We start from the raw sequence: 15,261 nt of genomic DNA, 5'->3' as shown, positions 1-15,261 counted from the left end.
ACCTAGGGGGCAAGGGGGCCCATTCTGGTGATTAAGACAGGTCATGACCTGTTGGGCCGCCGCGGGGGCGGACTGCTGGGCGGGATGGACCTCTGGTCTGACCCGGCAGAGGCACTGCTTATGTTCTTATGTTATGTTTTCTCCAGTACTCCTTTCTATAATGCTTCTCAATCCCTCCCTCCCTCCTTGTGGTTTCTCCTGCCCTCGCTCCCTACCTTCATGCTGTTTCTTCAGCCCTTCCTCCCTCCATGCTGTTTTTCAAGCCCTCCTCCCTCCATGCTGTTTCTCCATTCCCCCATCCCTCTTCCAACACTGCCTCACCTCATGACCTCTCTAGCTCCCAATCCCCCCACCTACCTTCTCTATGGGTCCGGCTACTGTAACTGAATCATTGAGTAGCCAGAAGCAGCAATGGGGTAAGCCTGCTATTTCTGGCCTGCCCCAAGTCTTGCCTACGCGGGAACAGAAAGCTGCTGCAGAGAGTAAGATCTACACATAGGACTAGATTCAGTAAATGGTGCTGAAAAATGATGCCAAAAAATATTTGCACAGAGCACTTTTCTATAAATGATACTCCAAATTGGGCATCATTTATAGAATAGCACTTTGGGCAGAAAGATTTATACCAACTGAAGCCATGGCATGTAATTTAGGCACAAATCCATGGTATGGAGTAATACTGTGCATGTTTTTATTTATTTAAAAATTTATTACCTGCAGTATCCCACAATCGAATAAAACATACACAATAAAATCAAAACACAAATCACAAAAGCAACAGAGTCAAACATAAAATCAAGAAATAACTTTCAAGGAAACAAAACTCTCTTCAAGTATTTCCTAAACAGCAACACATTTGAAGATCCCTCGACCTCAGCAGGCAATGCGTTCCACATAGAAGCGTCCTGTATTGATATCACAGAGTGCTGAAAAGTCAAATGGGTCACAGATTTAAATTTAGTGAACACCCCGACCCACCCATGCATCTCCCATAGCCATATCCCTTTTTGAGTTCTGCTGTATAAAATTTGCATGCGGATCTTTATAGAATAGCACTTAGCACGATGCATGTGGAAATCCAAATTGTTGCCAATTAATGCAAATAATTGATTGCTATTATCCAATTACTGGTGCTAATTAGCTCACTGGTCAATTTGGTGGTGAATTCTTCTCAAGATAATATGAAATTCTGTGCATGGAAATTTGAGTGTCATTTATAGAATCCAAGGGAAAGTGGCCACCTAATTTTCAGTCCTAACTGGAGAGTGCTTTCTTGCTTCATAATATAGAGCAGATTGCTTGTAAAGAGGAGTGATGACATACATTTGTCAGTGTCTCATCTGGAATTGTTAAGATTTCTAGCCTCTTGTGATATTTAGACAGCTTCAACCTCGAAGAATCAATTTCTTTGCCTATCCTACACTAAAACATTGCCGTTATAAAAGATTTCATGATAAAACGTTTCCATTTTGGGCAGGTAACTTGAACGATTGGTTAAGTACAATAATTTCCCAGACTCAGTCTTATTACACCGTTCGAAAATCTTTGCAAATGTATCTTTTTGAAAAATGTGTAAATTAAACGTCAATTATACTCTGTATTCTCTAAGAATATATTGTCACTGGACTGTTCAGTCTCTCTTGAATTTGTAAGATGGATGTGCTTTTCTTGATATATTATATGTTGTTATATTTGTATTTTGTACTGTTACTATGTGGAAAATCAATAAAGAATTTTTTAAAAAAGCCCAAAACACAAAAGAATGTGAACCACTTAGAACTAAATGGTATGGCAGTATACAAGAATAAAGTTTATTATGAATGGTCAAAAGAAGGCAGGTAGGTGTCATCTTTGAGCAATGGCTCCAACTCTCTTTTCTGCAGTGGCGTAGTCAGGGGGGGCAAGGAGGCGGTACGTACCAAGCGCCATGTTGGTGGGGAGCACCGGCACCCCTCCTCCTCTCTACCCCCTCCGCCCCTTCCCACTCCTCCCCTTGCCACGTGAGCAACCCCCTTCCCCCATATCTCTAGTTGTTCACTGCTGTGAGCAACAATTTCAACATGTCCTTCGTGACCGCGTCAGCTCTCCCGCTGACATCATTTCCGGGTGCTGCACAAAGGAAGTGACGTCAGAGGGCGAGCTGCCAGGGTTGTGAGGAGCACGTTGAAGTTGCTACTTGTGGTGGTGAACAGGGGTACAGGGGAAGGGAAGCGGGGCACACGCACGGTGAGGGGGAGTGGGGGGGACAGACAAGAGGACAGGGGAGGGATACTTCCACCCCAGGCGCCTCTCACCTTCATTACACCACTGGTTTTCTGTCCCCTCCTCTGCAGTGTCCCTGGCCATGGCCACTCTGGAGCGTGAAAGTCAGGCCTATAAATCAAATTTGTGCCTTCCATGTGACAGTGCATAGCAAAGCTGCTAACCACCAGGCCAGTCCAATGGCTGCTATACAGGGTCTATGCCTCTTCCGTCTTCTTGTTCTGATTGATCTTTCAAGACAATTTGTTCATGTGTCTTCTGTTTGGGAAAAGGGCGGGTCTTGTTTGTACTTGAAATTCAGTATTATGGAAAATTTACCCTGATCACATCAGTCATATGCTGTAAATTTGCAGAATGATGGGGTAATTCGATAAATAAAAAGAAAAGGGATTCAAAGGTGATTTATTTATTTATTTGCAGGTGGTTGAGACAAATGCCGACCCTGAGATGACTTTGCTGACATACCTGAGGAGAAAATGTATCTTACTGTGTGTGCGTCAGGCTTAACTCTTAGCTGTTTACAACTCTTCATGTCCAAAATTTGGACTGGGCTGTTTGCCAAGCAGATCCAAGCATGCTGAGCAGAGAACAGCAGTCAGGTGGCACATAATGACGACCTAATGTTTGTGACAGGTTGACTCTCCTGAATAAGTTTGAGATTTTGGCAAGAAAATTAAAATGAAAGAATGAGGGCAATTTTCAAAGGAATTGAAACAGGCAAAGGTAATTTTACTTGCATGAATTGGCTGTCTGAAAATTCAAGCCTGTAGTGACATCGAAAGGAGATGACAGGAGAGGAAAAGTACCCATTTACATGACATTTTCAAATCTTTGCCTGTACTTTCTTTGCAAAATTCTACCCGCACAAAAGTCTGAATTACTACTGTATGTCTTGGTTATGCTAGTATTCTATAATGAAATCTGGGCAATGATTCAACTTACGCACAATAGCCTTTCTTATAGGAGTTTTATTTGTAACAAGTGTTTAAGCCCGTTACATTAATGGGTGCTAGAGTAGATGTGTTTGTCTGTCTTTCTTTCTTTCTCTCTCTTTCTCCTTTTCCGCTGTCTGTCTGTCTTTCTTTCTGTCTCTCTCCTTGGCCCCTTTATACACTCAGGCCCAACACTTTTCCCTTTCTATTCCCTCCCTCCTTCCTTCCTATGTCCTCAGTGCCCCCAATGCCTCCTTTCTATGTCCTTAGTGCCCCTTCTTATGTTCTTAGTGCCCTCAGTGCTTCCTTACCATGTCCTTAGTGCCCCTTCCCATGTCCTTAGTGCCCTCAGTGCCATCTTCTCATGGCCTTAGTGCCCCTTCCAAAGTCCTTAGTGCCCCAGAGCCTGCCTGCCTGCCTCCCTCCAGCACCGAAGCCAAAGCATGCCCCCCCCCCCCGGTACCGGCCCCTGCTGCTGCTACCTACCGTCTGGCCTACCGCCACTTCAAACATCCTCCCCCCAGCCTGCAATCGCTGCCACCTGCCTCAACTAAAGCAAAGGGAAAAGGGTCCACTGCACACAAACCGCCGCAGGCTCCAGCTGAACGCGTTGAACACTGCCATGGAGCTACATATCACGGAGGCAGGGATCACGAAGTTGTAAGTGCACATGAATGCTTAGGGTTTTATTATGATAGATACTGGCATTTACGTGTGGCTTTATTCGTAATACTGGCATTTACGTGTATATTGCATACACATGTAAATCCAAGTCTAGAAAGCCAGTATTTACACGCTTTTATCTTCAATACGTATGTTTAAATTGCAATGGAGCGTGGTTTGGGCATGATGTGGCCAGGGCTTGGGTGGGGCATGTGTTATGTATTTCACAAAGGGAATAATATGTAAACATTTGGATTTCCACCTGCACACACTTATATGTATTTCAAAAGTATACATATCAGCCAGCTCTTTTCAAGAGGGATTAAGGAGGGTACCCTCTGTAATGCTCCATGGTTTATTGGACCCACGTATCTCAGAATTTAAAAAACATTGCAGCCTCTGGGCTACATTAGCAGCATTTAAACATGTAGTTTTGCAAAATGGCTGACAAACACATATGTGCAGATACTACTTACATGTGTAAATTACTACTTTGCAATTTACATGTACAGTACACTGTTGGCATTTACATGTGTACAAGAGTGTTTATTTCCCATTGATATTTTCTAAGTTTAGAGTTGTAAAATCGATGCACTTTCCACATGTACTGCCACATGCACGTGCCTTCCTGCTTGCGATTTAGAACAGGGTCTGACGGAGAAATTTTAAAACCACCACCTAAGTTAATTGAAGAATGCCATTTATAATGGGAAAAAATTGGTGAGGTAGAAGTGCCTACCAGCACCTAGATAAAAGGCACTGGAATCATACCTATATAGGTACTTTAGGCTACCAAATGCCAAAGTAGGCATGGCCAATGCCAGAACTGGCATTAGGTGGCCTAAAGCACCTATGTAGATGTGATTCATGCAAAGACAGGTGCCAGAAATGTAGGCCCGGAAAACCATGGCTTACATTTCCAACACCTATCTTTCACATAGGCTTGATTCTGAAAGTTTCAGGTTTAATGATAATTTGATTTATTGTCTATCGTGATATTAAGTGATTATACAAAATATTATAAAATCAAGGGCTACATACCAACAAAATTACATAATGACAAAGACAAAACCGACTAATATGGTACAAAAGGACTGGACGTGAACTACAATGAAGTATAGAAAAGAAGAGAGTACAAAAAAAGGAACTTATAAGGCAGCTGCTGATATCAGCACCAGTTACAGAATCCGACCCTAAGGCTGCAAATGCTATTCTAAAATACTACTAGAACAGTTCACAACCAGTCCTGAATGTGTCAGCTCTTCCTCCTCAAGGGCTGTAATCCAGTTGGGTTTTCAGGATTTCCCCAATGAATATGTATGAGATCTATTTGCATGCACTGCTTTCATTGTATGCTAATAGATGTCATGCATATTCATTGGGGAAATCCTGAAAACCTGACTGGATTGCGGCCCTCGAGGAGGGACTTTGACACCCCTGCTGTAGAGAATCAAGGATCTTCCTACTTCTAGATGACCCTGCAACAGAAGACACTGAATAATCCTATCAATGCCATATGCTTTGATAGAGTTACCAGATTTTGCCCATCCTGGGGTCGCTTAAAGTCTCCGATTGCATAAAACTCAATTTTTCTTAAAATATGCTATTATTTTTGTTTAATGGAGCAAATTTCTCAGTTTTATAGCTATAACTTTTATGTTTTCATACCCAGCAATGATATATTGATAAAAATATATTGTATGCAAAAATCTATCAATATTTTATTAAATGAACCTTCATTGTTTGCACTTTATTGTGGAAAATAATAGAAATTTAGCATACACTTCTCCCTCCATATTCGTGGTTTCAGTTATTCGTGGATTCACCATATATTCAAATATATTTATTGAGCTCAACAATAGTAAGTAACAAGCAAAACAAGCAAGCTCAGTATTTTAAATAGCAAAATCTATACCTATGAATAACCCAACACAACCCACTCCCCAAAATAAATAACCCCCCTCCCTCCCAGGGTCCTCCTTCCAAGTACACTTCAACCCAGAAAAATTTAACCAGGTAACCACATAAAATAAAGGAAAACAAAATAAAGAAATTCAACAGTTTAGCAAACGGCTTCGAGCCAGTGGAGTCATTGTTGTCCAGAAGGGTTCCCAAGTCCGTTGAAAAATCCGGCCTGGGAGAGAAGAAAAATCCAACACATCTCTCCTTTCCCACATCAAAAGGGTAATCATCCGACATTGCCAAAAAGAATAATCAGGAGCTGTATCTTCAAGCCAATGAATCAAAATACATTTCAGGGCCACCAAGACAGTCCATTTCAGAAAAGCAGTAGCACCCCTCAGTCGAGGAAAAAAAATGAGGAACAGTCCCAAATAATAGCAAAGGAGAAAGACGAATGGTTATTTTCCAAATGCGCTCCACAAAGACAAAAACAGCATTCCAAAAAACTTGAATAGCAGGGCAAGTCCAAAACATATGTCCCAAACTCGCTTCAGAAGCCTGGCCATATTAAATGATGTTTTTTAATAGAAAACAGCAAATAACATATAAAAAAGTTATTTGCGGTTTTTCAGTGTTTGCGGTTCTGTTAATTCCCTATCACAGCAAATACGGAGGGAGAAATTAATAGCTAAACATGTATACTTTGGTGTAGTCATCTATCAATGGCTTTCCAAACACTCAAGCATTCAATGTCTTCTCGCAAGGAGTTGAACAACATCGCAGGCTTTATCCTGACTATCTCAAGAAGACATTGAATGCTTGAGTGTTTGGAGCACCATTGGTAGATGACTATACCAAAGTGTACATGTATAGTTCATATGAGGGGGTACTGAAAAGTTCTTAGCCCAACCAACCAATTTTCTAAATTCTGAGCGTTATTTTGCCACTGTAGCTGAAAAGAGTGTTATCTTACTTTATTAAGTACCAATTAGCAGAAACAAAATTCTAAGTTTTGACATTGTTTCAGATCATTGATTGGATCATGTCCACATCATTCTCTTCTTGGTTGGGCTGAGAACTTTTCAGCACCCCTTCTTTTTAGAGAAGTATGTTACATTTCTGTTATTTTCCACAGTAAAGTGTAGATATTGAAGGTTCATGTAATAAAATACTGCTAGAATTTTTGCATAAAATGTCTTTTTATCAATGTATCATTGCTGATTGTGAAAACATAAAAGTTATAGCTATAATACCAAGCAAATTGTTCCATGAAGCAAAAATAATAGCACATTTTAAGAAAAGTGGAGCCTTATATAATCAGTGGCTTTGAGCAACCCCAGGATGGGCTTTAAAAAATTGCACAGTTTTTCAAGGTTTTTCTGGAAAACCCTAACTTCCCATGAACTTCACAAGGAAGCTGTCTTTGGTGCAAAGCAACCCTAAGGTGAGCTTTAGCAGTACATTTGAAAGAATGAGATCATACTCAGCATATCCTGGATTAGGAGTGAAGTTCATTATCCTCCTGCTATATGCAAACTAACACAATTTGGAGATACTGACCCCTCCTCCAAAGGAAGTGGAGGAAAATGGTTGATCCACCATGACTACATCTGCATTTGACTGACTGGCCTTTAAGCAAAAGTGCAAAAAACAGGAGACCAAACGTGGACAACTCAATAACCCCCTTTATACTAAGCCACAGTAGAGATTTCTACCACAGCCCAGAGTGCTAAGTGCTCCAAAGTTGCTCCAATGTTCATAGAATTCCTATGAGTGTCATAGCATTTAGTACCCTAGGCCACAGTAGAAACCTCTACCGTGGCTTAATTAAAAAAAAAAAAAAAAAAAAAAAAAAAGGGGGGGGGGGGAGGGTGGTTAAATCTACAAAGGTGAATAAGTGCTGAACAAGGTAGGCTGGAACTCAATAATATGTGTAGCAGGCTTCCAAAAATGCTTTCTTATTACAGTTGCAGATAGAACATTCTGACCCCTGTTCCAACAAACAGATGCCAATCACGGTGTAATAGTTGGAGGCAGAGAATCTGATTAACTAGGATTTTATGTTGAGCTTTTGGAAGGAAGTATAAAACCTAAGAACAAAGGAGGAGCCATGTCCTTCTTTTCCTAGAAAGATTCCAGCTAAGAAGGGATGTAGAGGAGCAGTAAGCAGAGAACCACATTCTGGGATTTGCCAGAGCCTTAGCTCCCTACTCAAGGGACTAATGGAGAAATGATCAGGCAGTCTATTCATCAGCTCTCCCCTGGGGTTTTAAGGAGCAGACAAGTGTTTCCCACCTTCAGTGAACTGACCAAACAGGTCAGTCTGATTCATAGCTTCCCTCTGAGGCACAGAAGTTTAAAGCAGAAGGCTTGATCATGAGGAAACTGGATCCTAAATCTTAATCAGAGAAGAACAAATATTGAAGCTGCTGACAACTGTGAATTCCATTTGGGGACGGGATGGACAGCTGAGTAAGGGAATCAGTTTCAGGAGATAATTCACCCAACCAAGGAGCATATCCTAAACCTGTTCAAAAGGCAAGTATTTATATGGCTGTAAGTATATATGGATTCCTATCTCTAAATGTTAGGACTGTGCTGCTCACCAAGAGCCACCGTGAGACACTTGGATAGGTAGAATCGAAAGGGACGTCTAAGTCCGTTTTCGTCTAAGTCGCAAGTCATCCAAAGTAAACAACAGCCTAGGACACATTTTTGAAAAATACGTCCAAAATTTATTTTCTTTCAAAAATTGTCTAGCTATACATCCTGCTGGTCTGATCGTCCAAGTCGCTAAAGGGTCCATCTTTATACCACATTTTCGTTTAACTTTTCATCCAAGTAAAAATGCCTAGAACAAACCCTGTTGGATGTGGGAGGGGTCTGCAAAGTGATGGGACTGAACACCCACCTAAATAGTGGGGTACCTTACAGGGCACTGCTGTGAACTTCACAAAAAGGGTGCCCTGTCTTCTCCTCTCTACAGCTCCCTATAGGTCATGGTAAGCCCCCCAACCACCTCCAGAATCCCCTAGACCCACTTATCTACCACCCCAATAGCCCTTATGGCTGCAGGAGCCACTTATATGCCAGTACAAAAGGGTTTGGGGGGTGTATAGGAGAGTGCACATGTTTAAGTATCAATGCAGTGATTACAGGGGCTTATAGGCATGGGTTCTCCTCTCCATGAGTCCCTAACCACCCCCAAGATGACTTAAGCCACCTCTGTGCTGGACGACTAGGCTTTCCTATGCCAGGCTGCCGGGTGATGATGGTCTGGAGGCTGAATTTTAAAGGTGTGATTAATATTTTTAGGGGGGGTTGGTGATCACTGGGGTAGTGTGCATGGGTCTGTTTTATGTGTTTGCAGTGCTTATCTGTTGGTGTTTGCAGTGCTTATCTTTAGGTGGAATTTTGTGACTTAGACCATGTTTTACATGGTCTAAGTCACAACGTTCAAGTTCCGTCGATCGTGGGCTGTATAACTAAGTCTAAGCTGGCCCACATCCCGCCCAACTCCCGCCCTTGACACTCCTCCTGAAATGCCCCTTTTAGCTTTGGTCGTTCAGCGGCACTATGTAGGCCTAGGTCGTTTAGAAATACGTCCAAAACCTGGTTTTATTATTGGCACTTGGACGTATTTGGGAAATGTTCATCCAAGTGCCGACTTAGGCTGGTTTTTGGACGTTTTTCTCTTTCGATTATGAGCCCCTTGGAGTTCCTGCCTAAATATTAAGATTTGATGATTGCAGTTTTCAGTCTTAATATAAACTTCTTTGGCATAGCACTTCTATGGAACATGTGGCTCATGTTAGAATGGATGCCCTACTAGATCCTAACATTTAAGATATGTATCCACATTAGGCTATGATGAGCAGTATATCAAGTTTTTAATAAACATAAACATATCTGGAGCCATTTAAGTATATATCAAAATTATCAGAATTTCCCTTTTTTAACACTGGAAAATGAAAGATAAACCACATCATCTGTACCCAATTTTCAGTGAGGTGCTTCATTCCCTCTCTCTTAACTTTCCTTCTATCAAGCAAAAAAAAAATAAAAAATCAGAATTTTCCAAATAGTGTGTGCTACAATGCCATGAAATAGATAGAGAGTGACATGTACTTATAGTATGAGACCTACCATGGTGTAACTGCATAGGATGGTAGATTTGTAGATGGCTTCTTTCCATGGACCTGTCTCCTAGCATTTGCCAACTGCTGTAATTTTGGACCTCACAGTGGGGTCCTCTGCTGCAACTTCTTCCTTAACTGCTATTCTTCCAGTGGGGTTGCCAGGAACAAAGCTGGGCTGTGGAGAAGGTGGCTGTGGGGCCTGCACTGTAATGATATCCAGATTTGATGATTTTGAGAAGAAAATCCTGTATCCTTTGCAACGCGAAAAAGGTTTGCTCTTGGCTACAATTATGAATATTTCCTTCCAAAGGTTAAATTCGCGGGGGTCCATTTTCGAAAAGGACATCTAAGCCCGACTTGGATGTTTTCTGCTAAATCTTCAAAGTTGAAAGTACAGAATATCCATTTTCGAAAGCCAAACCACTAGATGGTCCAAAAATATATTTTTTGAAAATCGCCTACTTGGACGTCTAGGCCAACAGAATGTCCAGTCCTTAGGACGGCTAACTTTACTCTCCATTTTTGACCACAGAAACTTGCAAGTTGAAAACATCCAAATCCAAGACCATTTGGACATGGGTATAGCTATCACTGTGATGGAGTGGCCACACAACAGAGCAGTGGGACACCTTAGAGGGCACTTCTGTGAACTTCACATAAAGGGTGCCAGAAGTACATCTCATCATAACCCCCTTATAATTTATAGTGAGCCCCTAAAACCTACTATACCCACCTGTCTACCACTCCAATAGCCCTTATGATTGCAGGTGGCCCCAATAAAGCTGTATAGTAGGGTTTTGGTGGGCTCACATTTTCCACCATAAATATAGTGGTTAGAGTAGCTTATGAGCCTAGGTCCTGCTCTCTATGGTTTACTAGCCCATCCACCAGCTTACTTTAGACACCTGTGTGCTGCTCAACTAGGCTTTCCCACAGCAGGTGCTGCTGATCCAGAGACAGATATTTACTCTTTCATTCAGATTTTTTGGGAGTGGGAGGGGAGTCAATGGCATTGGGGGAGTGTGAGGGTGTCATACCTTCACGTATCCAGTGGGTATCTTTTTGGCATTTAGACACTTCAAAAACAGGTCTAGCTCCAAACATCTAATTTCCATCCAGGACATCTTGGAAAAAGTTTGATTATTGCTACAAGATATCCAAGTTAATCATGCCCAAATCCCACCCAATACCTGTCTCAGAACACAGCCCCTGGAACTCGAGATGCACTGCTGGGAAAATGCCTTAGTAGATGTCCAGAAAAACAGCTTTGAAAATCGGCACTTGGATGTCCTGGCAATTAGGACATCCAAGTGCTGATGGGTTTTAAACGTTTTTATTTTTTGATCATGAGTTTCTATGTTTTTGGGGTTTTATTGTATTAGACTATTTTGTTCATCATAATCATTAATTCTCAAACAGCAAATGCTCCTCAGTCAGCTGTCAACTGAGCACATTACTGCAAATAAGACTCATGGTTTGAAGTAAAGCAGTGCTAAGAAGGTACTTCACTGGTGAACAGAATTACTCATTGTGAAATACGTTGGGTCCAGAGAGCAGAGAGAACCTGTTTTAATATATTTTTATAAAATTTAGCACTCATACAAGTTAATTTGAAAATTCATGCATGATACATTGCTTCGGATCACAAAATATGATTTATCATATCACTGTAGTTACAATTGAATATAAGAGACTAATTAATGTCTTGTGTAGTAGAACTATGATTTATGACTGTGTTGAGTCATGCTTTTCTACAATGACCCTACCACTTATGCTATGATTAATGTGTTGCTGTAGTAGCCTCCATTTTTTTCTCCTTGTTTAATGTGATCTAAGGACCCTAACTTGTAGCTGCAGTCACTATTCTGTCAATGCTTGCTTGGCCTCCATCTGCTCCCTGCATCATATGGCAGTGACAACTGTTGAAGGGATAGGGAGCACGAAGACAAGGCTGCATCCTGTTCAGGTGAGCTAGTTAAGATGTCTGTGAATTCATAGTATAATGTGGGAGGAAGGGATGGTGTAATGTAATGTATATTTATCGGTGCTAAAAAATGTGAAGAAGGATGCTGTGATGAAGAGACAGGCCAAATGCTTAAGACTAGGTCAATTTGCATCGGCACACATATTAAACACCACAGCGCTAACCAGGATGACACATCTGTAGGACAGCTCTGTGCCACATCAGCACAGCATGAATGATTTTATGGTAAGAATACTACCGTGTTTGCCCGACAATAAGACACTGGCATATTAATTTTGGGTCCAAAAAAAGGCACTAGGTCTTATTTTCAGGGAGGTCTTATTTTTTTCCATGTACAATGATTATCTCTCCCTCCCTTCCTCTCCTCCACCCCAATTCTTCCTATTTCCTTTCTCTCCCCCACATGTGCAGTATCTTTCCTCCCCTCTCACCCCTCTCACATGTGCAGCAGAACCCTTGCAGCTTCTATCCCTCCCTCCTTCCCATTCCTTGTGCAACAGAACCCTTGCAGGTAATATCCCTCCCTTCCTCCCATCCCCCCCCCCCCGGAGCATTTTTAATCCTTCCCATCTCCCCCCGCCTCCGTGCACCCCCTCTGCCTGCTGACCCTTTCATCTCTCCCATCCATCCGAATCTCAAATGCGAGACTGAAATATAGTACCTTATAACAAACCGCATTGTTGGCAGCACAGGCCCCATCGCGGCTTTCTCACGCCCGGGCGTTCCTCTGCCGCATTGCTGATGTTTAAAGGGACATCTAAAGTGATCAATCCTTACAGCATTTAGTTAACGCTCCCCAAACATCCATAAATTTCTTGTAATTTCCCTGCTGAATGGCCATAAACCGCTCCATTTTAAAAAATATAATAAAGGGATTCCCACCAGAATGTGTCATTTAGGGCTCCTTTTACAAAGGCGCGCTAGCAGGGTTAACGTGCGTGACTTTTCATCCCGCGCTAACCCCCACGCTGGCCAAAAACTACAAAGCTGCTCAAGAGGAGGCGATAGCGGCTAGCGCATCCGGCGGTGTAGTGCGTGCTATTACACCCGTTGAACCGCTAGCGCCCCTTTGTAAAAGGAGCCCTTAGCGTGCCGCGTTGATGAATTGTGAATAATCTTTACAAGAGGGTGATGAAAAGTTCTCAGTCCAAGCAACCAAGTTCCTAAATTCTGAGCATTGTTTTGCCACTGTAGCTGAAAAGAGTGTTATTTTTCTTAAGTGCCAATTTGCAGAAATGAAATTCTATGTTTTGGCCTTGTAAGTTTCATGGCTCCACCTCATTGTCATCTACTAAAGATTCTTCGACAAAACCCTCTCTTTCCAAGCTGGCAAATGGAATGACTGCTTGACCACCCTCTAACTCCCACCCTCCCAACCAAACTACTAATCTCAACCTCGCCTCTCTCCCTACCCTTCCCCCCCTCTTCCCCGGTTATTTTTCCTTTCCCCTTTCTGCACCCCCCTCGCAACAGTTATTGGATCATTTTGTAATTGCCACTGGTTTATACCATACACTTGATAACTAATTCTCTGTACCTTCATTGCATATGTACAGTTCTCTTCTCCTGTAAACTGCTCTGAACTGTTTTGTGGTATTGCGGTATACAAAAATAAAGTTATTATAATTATTATTATTCTTGGTTGGGCTGAGAACTTTTCAGCACCCCTTCATATATTAACATTTCCTGCTAAATGCTGTGTTTCAGTTGGTGGTAAAATTGTTATTTTCTTTGAATCCAAACAACTGCAGCTAAGGAAGGTGATGGGATCATAGTTAGAACTGAGGCCTTTACCACAGGATAAAGCGAACTAGCTGTTGGTTTAGTCTCCTCTGCTGCTTCTCATGTATTCTTTAATTTTTCGTTAGGAAATTACTGTTTTCTTTGGTCTCATATTGTGGGCTAAATAATGTTTAGTTTTCTTGCTGGAGATTATGAATATTACTTTGTATTTTCTAATCTGTATTCAAGATTATTTGATTTGTTTTATATTTTAAAAATACATACCAGTAAAAAAAAATTAAAAAAAAATTGAGTCCAGAAGTGATTGGTGACAAATTTCCTTTTATAAGGACTAGTTATTAAATTCCTGCTTAACTAGTTCTTTCTTCATCATTTTCTCCTTTCCTCCTTCTTCATAAATTGCGTTTTTTCTTTCTCTTTTTTTTTTTTTTCCTTTCCTGGTGACAGGAGAGGTTTCTTTGCTGTGTAAGTATATGAGGAATGTTTTGCCCTTTGTCAAGAAATTCATGATACAATGATTGCAAAATATAAATATTAAAAAAATGGCTTGGTAATATTCATGTGTCATTAAACATGGATATTCTGAACTCTGAGTAATGATGCTGGCAAAGCAATATTTATTATATATATGTCTGTGGGCTGGAGTCAATTGAAAACCGGTGTGGAGCAGACCACAGATTATGGATTTCTGGGCTACCTATGGCTTGTATGCTATAGTTTTCCCACCGCTGCTCTAGACAATGCAATCTTGTCTCTCTCAGACTGGCAGAGAGGAGACTAATTCCCTGTTTCTGGACTTACAAATTCAGAAGAAAAAAAATATATATATCCAGTAATGCAATTATTCACCAGTACTTCCTGATGTCTGGGCTTAGGACAGCAGGCTGGTGCTGACCTACAGGTGTGTGCTCAGCAGGGGAGAACCGATGGTTCTCCCTCTGCATCTATTCCTATCTCCCCTCTTTTTAACCTTTCAAATTTTCTTTTAGATCATTGTAATCTTATTAGAATGTTTATTTTCTTATTTTTCTCCTCTATCTCTATTTTTCTTTCTTTATTACTCTTCTAATTGTCATTTTTCCTGGTACTTTAGTTAGATTGTGAGCCTTCAGGACAGTAAGGGAATTTCTAAGTACCTCTCTTACTTATAATATTAATGCACCAATATATTCATTGTAACCCGTTCTGGGCTCTTTTGGGAGGACGGGCTAAAAAAAAAAAAAATCAAATAAATAAATAAATATTAGCTTTCCCACATATTCATCATTATAGGACCCCCAGGGACCCCTGAAGAAGACTTTTTGTCGAAACGCGGACCGTGTTGGGTCCTGCATCCCTAGCGGACTAGGTCCTTTAAGGTTTTTATGTGGTTCATTTTACTTTTATGTGGATGATTTTATTTCATGTGGATGATATTAGTGTATCTTTGGAACTTTGACATTTTCAAATAAAGTCCATTTAGGAACATCGTCATTCCACAGAGTTTTTTTTGGTTTCATATCTAAAACAGACATAGTCCACCACCAGCTCTTTTGAATGGGGATATAACTCTGGTGCCTGGCTACAGGTCTTAGGGAAGGGGACAGTGTTGAAGTCAAACTTCGGGATACAGGAAAGTGATGGGGATTTGAGAGAG

The 15,261-nt window shown here is 41.2% G+C and overlaps 1 protein-coding gene across 1 annotated transcript in view; it reads left to right on the top strand.

The window, feature by feature from the left end:
• Window positions 1-15,261, top strand: part of XDH (xanthine dehydrogenase) — a 143,750-nt gene that overhangs the window by 17,751 nt on the left and 110,738 nt on the right. Inside the window, exons 2-4 of the mRNA XM_033939065.1 lie at window positions 2,683-2,740; window positions 10,049-10,145; window positions 11,756-11,864. Of these exons, the coding sequence (XP_033794956.1) occupies window positions 2,683-2,740; window positions 10,049-10,145; window positions 11,756-11,864 (264 nt within the window). The remainder of the gene's footprint in view (window positions 1-2,682; window positions 2,741-10,048; window positions 10,146-11,755; window positions 11,865-15,261) is intronic.

The sequence above is a fragment of the Geotrypetes seraphini genome, chromosome 3, assembly GCF_902459505.1.
Source record: "Geotrypetes seraphini chromosome 3, aGeoSer1.1, whole genome shotgun sequence".
Classification (NCBI taxonomy): Eukaryota; Metazoa; Chordata; class Amphibia; order Gymnophiona; family Dermophiidae; genus Geotrypetes; species Geotrypetes seraphini.
This window is presented reverse-complemented; position numbering and strand designations above follow the sequence as displayed.